At 40.0% G+C, this 12,991-nt stretch overlaps 1 protein-coding gene across 2 annotated transcripts in view; it reads right to left on the reverse strand.

Moving 5' to 3' along the window:
* The window catches only part of LOC104359344 (pituitary tumor-transforming gene 1 protein-interacting protein), a 30,374-nt gene extending 22,112 nt beyond the window's left edge, over positions 1 to 8,262 (reverse strand). The window contains exons 1-2 of one of the 2 annotated variants that reach the window (XM_042802025.1): positions 8,106 to 8,261; positions 3,791 to 3,843 (exon numbers count right to left, since the gene is read on the reverse strand). In XM_042802025.1, the coding sequence (XP_042657959.1) occupies positions 3,791 to 3,843; positions 8,106 to 8,220 (168 nt within the window). In that variant the 5' untranslated portion in view covers positions 8,221 to 8,261. Of the gene's footprint in view, positions 1 to 3,790; positions 3,844 to 8,105 lie in introns of both variants that reach the window. The other variant, XM_042802026.1, reaches the window with a different exon arrangement.
* Positions 8,263 to 12,991: the final 4,729 nt, after the last annotated feature.

A 12,991-nucleotide genomic window follows, 5' to 3' on the forward strand; every position in this document is an offset into this window, starting at 1 on the left:
GTTCAGAATTTGAAAACACCTGGTATCTTTAAGGAATACAAATACACTTATAATCTTACTTCAGCACTGTATTTGACAATCAGAAGAAAGAAACCAATAAAGAACCCTTATAATTCTACAGGAAGTTTTGCTGCAAGGTAATAAAAGGTACAGCCTTATCCAATCTGTGTTGCAACGTACATTGCGAACTTTAACTGTGCACACTTACATATCTGGATATTTTTTAAATTTTAAATTTCTTACATGTATTATAATCACAATACCAGTACAACATTTCTGCTTTTTATGTCATCACTAAGCATCAAGCTTAAGTTTTGTTTTTCACCAGTTAAAATATTAATTCAAAATTCCTTTACCACACAACTCAACCAGTGAAGAAGTTTTGGATGACAGTAAAAGGAATCCTTGACAGAAAAGGGTTTTTTAGGATTCACTAAAAAGATCTCATCCAGGAACTATGATTTATCTAACCGTACTATCAAGAACATTTCTGTCATACATCCTCAATTGCACAAAGTCTGTTAACTTGTTCTAAAGGGTTAGAAAACATGAGATACAAAGGAAACCGTTCATAGTAGATTCTACTCTCTTGAAAAAAGTGAAGACAGACAAGAAAGATGCATTCATATTTTGGAGTTCATAGACTATACAAGTCAAGCGTCCATAAAGACACATCAACAAAAATAATTAAGAAGGTAGAATAATCTTTGCAAAAAACCTGCCCTCCTAAGTTTTAATTTTAATCAAGGATGTGAGATGAGAACATGTTTATTTTTGTTGAATCACTTATTTAATAAGAATTAACAGTTCAAAAATAATGACTACTGGGGGCTGGCTAAAAGACATTTTAGACTTTGTTCAAATGTAATGTTGACCCCATTTTGAGTAAGAGGCTGGACTACATGACTCATGAGGTCCCTTCTAACCTGAATGACTATACTGTTGGTGACAAGTAGAAGCACAGAAAGGCCAACTGTATCACTCTGTTGAAGACTACAGCAAGTAACTACGCGTACCCCAAAAGGCAATATCTGATACAGCTACTCATTGGTGCAGAGTCTGAAGAGAAAAATATTTCAATTGACTCATTCCCAATGCTAAAGATTGAGCTAATTGTCAAAATCAGGTTAGAAAAAACTAAACACCTGAGGGTGAAACATTTCCTTAACTTTGATCCTCATCTACATAAAATCTTTTCGGTCTTCATTTTTAGGTGATTTTATTTAGAGGTACATCGTATATCCTTTGCAGAGTATGCTAGGAACCACATTCACACTCTGCTGGATATCACTAACTTTATGTTAGTAGAATCTCACATGGATAACGAAGTGCAACATCATTATTCAGTCCACACTCATCTTAAGGACATATTCTCAGTATTAGATGAGATAAGATAGTAACTATGAAGACAAAATTAATGATTCTTCCTCTGTAATCATAGATATATGCAAGTGACTATTATCTCCACCTTTTCTTCAAAAAATTGGCTATATTTATTGACCATATAGTTTCCTATAGCTGTTGTTAGCTCATTTTTTTAATGCCTAGCTTGCCTAAAATCAATTTGCCACAAGAATTTAGATTCCATACATTTGTTATTAGGACAAAGATGAGAATGACAATAAATAGCTGAGGCAGAAAGTGTGTTTGTAGACTACTCAGAAGTTAAAAACAAGACTTTGGAAAATTCTCCAGAATGCTGAGCCTCTACACATGCACACAGATTTTAAAATGTAGTCCTATCTTTAACTATTGTTTGCATTATGTATTTTGTCTTATACACTGTTGTATGGAGTTAGAAACACGCTCAAGGTGTTAATCCATATTTACACGTTATCTGGTAACAGATAAAAGTTCTCAAATTTTAATACACCTGGTAATCTGCTAGTCATAACAGTAAATATTTCTTTAAAGTAAATAAATTGAGTTTCAGGATTCAACAGCTCTAATCAAAACCCTTATGTGTTATTTTTTAATGTACCATATTGTAAGGAATAAAATAAAATGCAACAGTGTATCTATAAAACTACTACCACTCAGAACTTATTAATAAAAACACAATAGGTATTCCTCAACTCTAAAAAACAATCCAAATACAATTATAACAAACAAAATTTGAGCATTTTGAATTATAGTTCTATTTAACCAAATTAAATGACTACATTTTAGGGTTTATTTGGAATTGGTTTTATCTGTTCACCAAATGTTTAATTTTCATTTATATCTGTTGCTACTATATTATCACCAATATGAAAACCTCATTTTTTTTTCTGCTGAAGCAATTAAAGTAACTTGAGCGATCCGTTGTTTTTGTATTGCTCACGCAAATGCTAATAGCTTTGTTCTGTAGCCTTTGTTTTTTTAAAAGTATGTAATTGTATGAATCAAGTCTAAATTCCTTTCTTCGAGGTTAATACTGATGCTATTGAAGCAGTTGCCCCGAATCACCCATCATTCTGTTACCAAAACAAGCCTGGACACTGTCATTGGTTTGACAGATTCTGAAAATAACCTATCTATAACTCTGTTAGCGACTTCAGTACACAGACAGAGCTAAAGGATTTATTTCTCTCAAGGTGAACACATCTCTCAGGTTAAAAGTTGTGCTCATGTATTTGCAACAGCAACACTGTTGGCAACCGCAACATTGGTAGTGCTGAACATTTCATCTTTAATGACCCATATTTCCCACTTCCTACTTTATACTTTTGAAAATGAAGAGTTATTTACACAATGCCATCCTTATGATGACAAATATACAAGTCTGACAACACACAATAACCATATCAATACAAGGTGAGTAGTATTTTTCCATTAAAAAGCCAAAAGATGCATAAGATGATCATAAAACAGGGAAGTTCAGGTATTTCTCAATTTTTCCTAGCAAAAGTTTTGCAATTCCTTATGTAACCTAAAGAGTCCTGAAATACTTCTTTTCAGTTAGAATGAGACAATCTGCTCAGTTCAAATATGGGAGTTTCTTCTACTCTGTAGGGACAGACACCTTTTGCATACTTATCACGACCTTTATTGTGAAGCTAAAAGGTTTTCAGCAAAGAACAGGAAAAACAGATTTCATTAAGTGCCTCCATTATTGAAATCTCACTGGAAATGTAAACACTTTGCTACCAGAGCAGTAACCTAGTCTGGCTGTCTTAAGCATTTATGGTTAAGACATCAGTGGAGAGGCCGACACGTCTGAACAGCTACAAAGCAGTGATCCAGTCTGTCTCAGCTAAATGCATTCCTTGGGGCACCTCTACAGAAAGGTGTTTATTTACATTAATTTCCCAGTTCTCCTATTCAGCATAAAAGAAACTAAGGTTCGGTTTATCTTGCCCTTGTAGGAAGATGGAAATTTAACTAAGTGCTGCTTGCAAAATGAGCACGAGCCTAAAACCAGCAGCAACATCAACATGCTCAGTTGTGCTATGAAAGCAGTGAGTACACACTGAAACTGGCAGCCTGGATTCCACACGGTCTGTCTTCTCCAGAGAAAGCAGAGAAATACCCTGAGCGATCAAATCATGAAGCAACCCTGGCAAAGTGAAAGCATGCTGGCACTGAGCATGACAGAGGGGAAGCAGCACAGCAGCTGACTACCATTTAAATATGAACAGATAGTATAACTGACTGACCTTGACTTCCTCTTATTATGGGTAATTTGACTAGATTCACAATTAAAAACAAAACCTCCACCAAACAGCAAAACAGTCCCTAACATTTTGATTTCACATTAAATGGAAAAATCACCAATTTTTCAAATCAAAAAGGATGTTAAAAATCTTACCGAAACATTTTTTAGACATTCTTCACAGGACCTCTGGGAAAACTCTGAACATGCTAGAACAAAAACACACACAGAGAACACATTTATTTTTACTCAGTAGTGTCAAGCATTTAACATGCTATTTAGCCTTTTCTTTTGCTACTTCCACATACAAGCAACAACTTTGACTCTAGTAATGAAAGCTCAGTAATTCCATTCCAGGAAAACTGTAGCAGATAGAGATACAAAGCATTTAAGTTTGACCTCTAACATAGTTAGGGAAACAATTCAAGCTTATCTTTAACTTAAATTTGCTTTCTCCAAACAGAGGAGGCAGAACTCAAGAGCTTCTCCTATGGCTGCTGTTCCAAGTTTTGCAGCTTTGGAAGCCTAGAAAAAGCTGACCCTTGCCCAAGGTTGGTCCCCCTTTCATAGATACTAACCTTTATCTGGGGGTAAAAAGTTTTTAAAAGATAAAGCTCTCCAAATAACATGATTTTAAATAAGAATTAAAAATATTTCCAAACATAGGACAAAGTTGTTTTTAAGATGTCAGGAAGAACTTTAACATAAATTTGAAAAGCTAAGTGATGCAGAAGGACTTAATTCATATTTTCTTTGAATTTTAAAAACCACCTTCTACCCTAAAAAAATGAAAATATTTACTGCTGTTCATATTCCCATAGGATTCCAGCTAAAGGCTATGACTTTCATTTAGAAGTATGGCACGCTTATCATCTTAAGACCAGTCTCCTTTATCCACAACGTAGACACAATTTGTTGCCCACAAGACCACGTACATGCCATAGTCTTGGCCTAGATGAACTACTCGACAGATGAGGGGGGAGTCTCCTCTCTTGGTCTCAAGGTGGATTTTTCTTCCAATAATTGTAGTTCCTATGATCATTTTTAATACTCTTTAATGAAACTAACTTTTGATTATTTCCACATATATCATAAATACAAGGGGAAAATATCTACCAATCAGGAATCCAATTCTACTTTTAATGAATAACTACATTAGTCACAAGCAGTTACCAATTTCAGGTAAATTACTGGAATGTTTTGAGACAACCATATATTTCAGTGTTTTCTTTTCATAATTCAATATTACATCTTTCTGGTACTATTTCTTAACATTAAAATTTTAAATAGATTAAATAAAGTTTTATGTACCAGCATATTTATCTTTAATTAATATATCTGCATAGAAAAAACACACTAGTTTATCCAGTACCAATTAACTGAGAAACAGCCTAAGTGTAAGGTCCATATATCAATTCATGGGGAAAAAAACAAAAAACAAAACAAACCCCAAAGCCATGAAAAGCAGATTCAGAAATAGTTCTCAGCTTAAACTCAAAAATTCTCCAATAAGATTATTCCACATGGAGGATGACCATGCTTATTATAAGCATATTTCATTACATTTTCAATTTAAGATTTAACACACCTAACCAAACCAGCTTTCTGAACACGAATTAGTGAGGTATTGTCAGAAGAGTGCAAGTACACCAAGGGTTTCTAAAAAAATGGTTTAAGTTATATTTTCAGTGACCATCTATAGCAAAGTGAAGAAATGTAACATTCCTTAGAATCTCAAAGAGGGTAATCTCACAAGCTTTTCATGCTGTTTATCTTCTTTAACTGCCTTCCTACTGACATACAGCACATGACCTATATTGTCATACAACCAAAAGATGGGGGCTTAAACTATAAAAAAATTACATCTATTATTTATGTTTATTCTAAAAAACAGCAGAATAGTCTTAATGAAAATACTTCAGAATACATCATCACAACACATATCTAAAAAATAAAAGCATCTTTATGCACCACCATTACAAAATTTAACATTACTATGAGTGACTGAAAGAGGTATTTTTTCCATTCTGTTTTTTATATTTCACTGAGTCACATAAAGTTATATAAATTTCCCACCAGTTACTGTGTTCTCCACAGAAGAAGATGGAACAAACCACCTTGAACTGAGAAAGAAAAAACAAACACACACTCCCTTCAATCCATCTCGCTAAGGCATTATATGTATCAGCACATTAAAAATCCAAAGTTGTTTTTGCTTATTCAAACTGTTAAAGTTGACAGTCTCTCTCCAGTATGTCAGGAGACTACTGCATTATCTCTACCCGGGAAAAAAGTAAGTGTAAGCCATAGCACCACTACCAACAATAATTCACATTGTATTTTAAGCAGTATTTATCAAATATAGTAATTCCTTCTATATTAGCATATAACATCAGCATTAATGACCTAACAGGTAATAAAATAAGAAATCATTTTTACATACCAAGGCTGATTTATTGAGCAGTGGAAGCATTGCTTTGATGAGTATAATTTTTACCAAAATAGTTTAGTGCAACACCTTGTACAGTGTGAACTGTAGCTGTATGAAGATTATATTCTCACAAGATAAGAAAAAGCTATTACCATTCATGCATTTTTTTCTTACAACTAGAAAGCTGCCCACACATACAGAAATTGTACTAAGTAAACTACAGAGGAACTATCTGTCTGATCTCACTAGCTAGGAGACACACTCATGGACCAGTGTAACAATGCACAAATACAGAACAGAGGCTGTTCCTCCACAAAATGAAGGTAAAATAGAATAGCACTGACAATAAAACTCTCTTTTGTTTAAAAATAGCTTTCCCCCCCTCCTCTTTCCAATATGTATTTGTGCATGAAGGTAGCATATGCAGCTTTTGTTTTTTTAGGAAGACAGGGCTCTATACCAGCATACACTAAGGACTGATGACTGCCATACAACTTTAAGGTCAGTGAGGAAGGGAGGGGAGCTCTTATTCCATTAAAAAAATCCCACAGAACAATTCAACTGCTCAGACAATCAGAAACCTTTTAACACCTACACTAAGCTTATTCACAGCTAGTTTATTTTAACTTGTTCTCTGCCCCCATTCTCAGGACAAAACTGTTCTTCAACTTAAGCAGTTGTTCCCTCCTCCTGGTATAAGAGTACTTTCTTTAAGTACTCTTATTCCCCCTTGACCTTCCTTCTGCTCCAGCAACTGAAGCATACTCCTCCTGGTATTTTCTGAAATAGGGACCAGTATAGCCTTTGTACCCCTGCTTTGTGCCAGCCCAGACCTGTTGAAAACCAGTGCTGAACTTGGGGAATACTTAACAGGATGGCATACAAGATCCCACAGTTTTGCAAAACTACCATCTCTCTCTTCACAAAAGCATCACTTCAGTAACTGATATGTATCTAATAGTCAACAAGTCTACCTCCCTACTTTTTTCCAACTGTTTCAATTTAAGATTAAAATAATATTAGTCATCTGGCATAAACAATCCACCTTTCATTTTTCTCTTTAACCTTATTTCTAATATTTACTCCTTAAAGGTCAACCGCATCTTTCTGTACAAAGTGATCCTTCTCCCAAACAGCAACCAACTCAGTGTCATGAGTGGATTCCTAAACCCACGTAAGAATAACAATATGTGAAAACTTCTTTGCAATGGAATCCATAAGCAACTCCACTATCAATTCAGCACAATTTTTGGTTCCAACACAACCCTTTGGTTTCACCTATGTTTCTCCAAACTACTAGAAAGACACTGACTAACTTGCAGTTATTAGCAGATCTCCTTTTTGTTCATTCCTCTGAGAAATACCAACAGCTCCCTTTCACTTCTGCCTCAAGTTAGATGTCTCACAAAGTTGGATACTTCAAGTATAAATCCTTCCACAAAAGAAACTAAACACCTCAAACTGGACTCTAAAAACATGTGTCAACATCCACTTGAGATATTATAATTTAATGCAGACTAACCTGACGTGTACCTTTGGGGTAACATCCACTAACGGCATCCAAATTTGAGGACAAGCTTCACTAAGTGCTCTCCAAAAGCAGCTATGAGATAAACGATGCCAAGAGAACAAACAGGCTAAGAAGAGCATCTCCACCGGCTTCTCCTTCCTAGCCACATTCCTCCTCATCAGTCAGGACCGAGAAAACCTAGGAGAGCGCCGTCTCCTTGCAGCGGAACTCCTGACAACCCCACAAAGCCGGCCAGCAGGACTAACCCTAGTGCCATCGCCCCTTCCTCCGGCGGGAAGCTTGACGCCTGCCTCTCGGGACCAGGCTGCCTGCCCCATCCCGGCGCTGGCGAGGGGCGGCTGGCCGCCCGCCCGCCCGCCCGCCGCCCGCCCCGAGGCGGGGGACGAGGACCGACGCAACCCCCCGAGCTCCGCCAACGCTCCGGAAGGCGCTCCCGGGCGCCTGCAGGCCTCGGGGGGGAGCGGGGACCTCCGCCCGTCCCTCCCTCTGTGCCCACCGCCCCTCCTTACCCCGCGCCGGTGCCGGCGGAGCCGTGGCGGTGAAGCGCGCCAGCCCCACGTCGGCGCCGCCCCACAGCAACGCCAAGCCCGGCAGCCACAGCGCCCACCGCCGCAGTGCCTCCATGGCCGCGCTCGCACCGGGAACCGGCCCCGCGCAGGCGCCAACGGCCGCAGCGGGGGCGGGGCCGGCGGCGGGCAGGGGCAGCGGCCGCGGGGCCGCGGCCTCACGCGCGGGGCTGGTGTTGCACCTTCCGTGCGCTGCCGGGGCGTGCGGCCTGCGCTGGCAGCGATCGCGGAGCCGGCAGTGGCTGCGAGTCACTCACGGTCACGTGTAGGCTCAGTTCTGTGGCATTCCAGGCCTTTTCTCCTTTCCCTCGAGGCTTATTGTCCGTTCGGTTTGACCCTCTTTTTTTTCCTGCCTTTGCTGTGGGGACTTCCGCGGGCCCTGAGAGGGCAGGGAGGTGGCAAGGCTCCCTCACCCCGTCTCCTGCTTGCTGGTGTCATTTTCCAGTGAGGATGGGCCAGCAGGCTGCCAAGGCTGGCAGGGCCAACAAAGGCACCCTCGAGTCAGGACTGGCCAAGGAAGGGAATAAAGAGATGAAGATAAATGTGAAAATTTACCATGACCACCTCATTTTAAACGACTAATGAGTTGTTAGTTTTCCATGTTGACCTACCTTTTAGGGCATTGGAAAAGCATGTAGCACTCTTTAAAGTGGCCAGGGGTATAAGAAACACACAGGGCTGCAAGACATGACACAAGAAGGAAACAAACAGACCCCGAACCCTCTGGGATGGTGGGATAAGGACACACAGGAAACTCTGGGCATCACGGTGGCCTTAGACAACTGTGGTTAGGCACCGGATCGAGTCCTTAATGACCAATGAAGTGAGATGACTTGCCATGCTTTGACAGTCAAACTTGCTTTAATTAAATGACCCTATAGCTGAGCTTCGTTAGCTTCTCTGTGATTGTGTTCAGGAATGGGAAGTTTGATACTGAGCCATCAGTAGCTGAAGTACTGGTGTAGGTTTTAAGTGCTGAATGACTGCTGCAAGGAGGAAGCAAACACTCCTCCAAGTATGGCACTGTTTCAGTCAGCAGTGGCTCCAGTTGCTTGTGACCTTCCTTCTCAAACACAGCAGCATTTAGAACACTATTATTCATCTTGTGTAAAAATACCGTTGTTATTATCTGCAATTGGTTTGTGGGCATAGCGAGAGCAGATCTTAGCTGTTCAAGATGCTTTTGCAAATGCACTTGGGCCTTAAAGAGGAATAAGGTGAATATTCCTCACAGTGCTCGACTTTGCCATCCTATCTAACTTCAGACACTGGATTCACCTTACTCCAGAGATTAATATCCCTAAAATCCCACACGGTAAGAGATGAGTAACTCCAGGAAACAGTTCAGATGGAATTAGGATAACTGCTAGTAACCCCAGTGATTTAGGCCAGTGCATAAAATTAAAGGGAACAAACCTGAGTCTTGTTGCTTGGTTCTAGGCTGTTGGCCTTCAAAGCTGACAGAGTGCTATACTGCAGCAGGATGGCTTTGTGAGAGATTTGGCAGTTTAGAAGGAGCTGATTGGAAGGTGCCCTTACCTTAAATTAAGTTCCAACCTGTGCGTTAAAATGTTATTTACATTTTATTTTGCCTATATCACCTTTGGATTTTTGCCAGCAGCATTAGAGTCCCTGCTTCTCAGTCTTCAGGGAGTGTTGGAAAAACAAAGCAGAAGTGTGGCCAAAAGGGCCATATGGAAAAAAAGATGTTTTTGCCTGAGCTTAATGTAGGACAATATTGACTCATGACTTTGGCCTTCTGCATTTGGTTGAACCACAGAATCATACAATGGTTTGGCTTGGAAGGGACCTTTAAAGTTCATGTAGTTCAACCCCCCTGCAATAAATAGGGACATCTGAAGACCAGATTTTACCACGTGTTCAAGTCTATAAATGTTTATGCTCTGAAACACTTACTTTTAATTTTTTCTGTATTCTTGACTCAGTTGGAATGTGCACTTGGAATAGCAGAGACACATAGATGAGTGAAAAAGACTAACAAAGCTAAGGAACTGTTTACATAGATAATAGTAATTCAAAAGACTATAGCTAAGGAGGCATATGACAGAGACGTGTAAACTCATGAGTGGCACAGAAAAAGTGAACACAGAATGACTGACTTTTCTAATACATGACCTAGAGGGCACTGAACACAGTTATCAAGTAGAAGATTGAAAACAAAAGTACTTGGAAGAAAATAAATTGCTTGAAGTATAGATGAGTTGTGGAACTCTGTCTTGGGATATTAAGGACACTAGAAGTTTAGATTAGTCCAAAACAAATGGATTTTTATCCCGTGAACATATCTATTAACAGTTATTAAATACCAAGATATCACCTCTGGTTCAAAAAGTCCTTAAACCACACTGCGAGAAGCTGTGTGCAATGGCCAAGGAAGATGCATTATATGATTGCTTTATTCTGACATTATTCCTTAGGCATCTACTGTTGACTGTCATTTTAGGTGAGATACTGAGCTAAAAATGCCCTTGAAATGAATTTGTATAGCTGTTCTCATTAATTTTCTTTTTCTCAAAAGCCTATGTTATATTTCACATGATTTTGAAGAAATGTACTGGATTATGTTTGAGGCAGAGGGGAAGTTATCTAGCTATTTTTTTTATATCTTAATTTTGAATGGTTTTACATATTCAGTGAAAAAGTCATTCTCATAAAGCAGCTAAAATTCCAAGCCAGGGTTTGTGATTTTTCTTTGAGTTGCTTCTAGCATGGTTATTCTAAAGGAAGTATCTTTTAGCTGAAGCAAGGGTATGGGGAGGACTAGAGCTTTGTTATTCCTTTGGGGGACAAAAACATTAACATAATTTATGAATAACTATGATGATTCTCTCACAATAGCTATACCTACAGTAATGAATGATTTTTTTTCTTCATTAGGAAACCACTCCCTTGGCAGACATAAATTCCCATAAAATGGAGTGTAGAAGACCCAAAAAAGTGATCTACCAAGAAACAGTTTGGAAAAAGCAGTATGTATCAAGATTACAAACAAAAGACAGTCTCAGAACTTAAACAGATTTTTCTTTTTTCTATCATAATTCCATATTAATTTCAAATAATGACAAGGATTTTTCTGCCAGCTCTGTAGATTCTGCCTGGGGTTTTGAATGGTATTTCTACTCATGCATTTTCTGCAGCAGCTCTGGCTGCTTTTCCTCATCTCTGCTCCAGCTCCTCCCTTGTGATAGGACAGCTGAATGAGCCATTCAATGGGTAGCTGAACAAAGAACGGATTGGGCTGACAGGGTCTTGTCTTCTTTTTTTAGCTGGTTTATTTTTCATTATTACCAGTGCTAACAATTTCAAAGGTGACATAAGAGTTATAAAGTCTGTATGTGTTCAGTTGATTACTGTAATGACAGTATTACTTGATCACTGTGAATGAGTTTACCCAGCTTGCCTGATTACAATATACGTAAATAATTGAGCTGATAAGTCATGTAAGCGATTAGAATGTCACTTTTTTTTTTCTTTGCTGTTTTGCACTTATGGACATAGGCCCTGGTAAAAGGCATTTTACTCCAGCAATACTGTCATGGATTGAGCTCAGAGGGCAACTGAGCACCACACAGGCACTCACTCTAAGCACAGGCTCGGGATTGGAGATGAGGACAGAGAGGGATGACTCACCCATTATGGTCACAGGCAAAAGGCAGACTCATTAGGGGAAGAAAAAAAGAACACAGATTTATTACAGACACTAACAACAACAATACTTAACAGTAGGACAGTGAGAAGCATTAACACATCTTGAAAACACCTTCCCCCTACCACTGCCTTTTTCCTGGGCTCAGCTCTGCTCCCGATATCTCTACCTCCTCCTGGCAGCCACTCAGGGGCAGGGAATGGGAGGTGCAGTCAGTGCTGCTGCTTCTTCCATCTTGGAGCGGGGGGAACTTATAGAACTTTTTCCCCCTGCTCCAGCATGGTCCCCCCTCTCACAGAAGGCAGTCCTCCACAAACGTTCTCTGTCTTGAGTCCCTCCCATGGGCTGCAGCCCTTCCCGAGCTGCTCTGGTGTGGGACACCCCCCGCATGTTGCAATCCTCCCAGCACCAACCTACAACAGCAGGGATTGCTTCTTTGCACAAGATGCCGGCCTCCTCTGGGCGCAGTCACTGGGAATGGCGTGGGGCCCCTCACAGACCACAGGTCAACATCTTCTCCACCGCAGCGGGGGGCCGCCCTGCTGTCTCACCACAGGATACAGGGGGGTCTCTGCTCCAGCGCAAATCCCCCTCCCACTTTCCTCCTCTGTTCTTCCACTGACCCTGGTGTTCACCTAGATGTCACAACTCTTCCTCACAACTCCAGCTCTTCCTTCCAGGTCCTTTCTTGAATATCTTATCACAGAGGTGCAGTCACCATCGCTAATTGGCTCAGCCTTGGTGCAGAGGTGGGTCTGACTTGGAGCCAGAGGAGCTTCAAGAAGCTTCCCACAGAGGGCCACTGCTATACCCCCCTTGCCTGCCACCCAGAACCCCCACCACTCACACAAACCCAGGACAAATACATTGTTCAAAAAAGTTGTTTTACTTTGTGGCTGGCTGGAGCATGAATGTATCTGTAGGTTGCAATTTGATGTATACTTAGATTAGTGTTCCTGCAAAAAAAGAGTCTGTACTTCTCTCTCCCTGAATGTTTGTTCTTGCATCCAACAAACACTGTGATATATGAACAAAACTAATTCTGCAGTCCTATAGTGAACTGATGCAGCTGAAAGTTTGTTTTTCAGCTACATAAGTGGTAGTCTGTCTGGGTCACTGAGCAGGCAACCAAATTCTTGTGCTGGCACAGCAGAGGAAGAAT

The sequence above is a fragment of the Tyto alba genome, unplaced genomic scaffold, assembly GCF_018691265.1.
Source record: "Tyto alba isolate M040663 unplaced genomic scaffold, T.alba_DEE_v4.0 Super-Scaffold_38, whole genome shotgun sequence".
In the NCBI taxonomy this organism is placed as follows: Eukaryota; Metazoa; Chordata; class Aves; order Strigiformes; family Tytonidae; genus Tyto; species Tyto alba.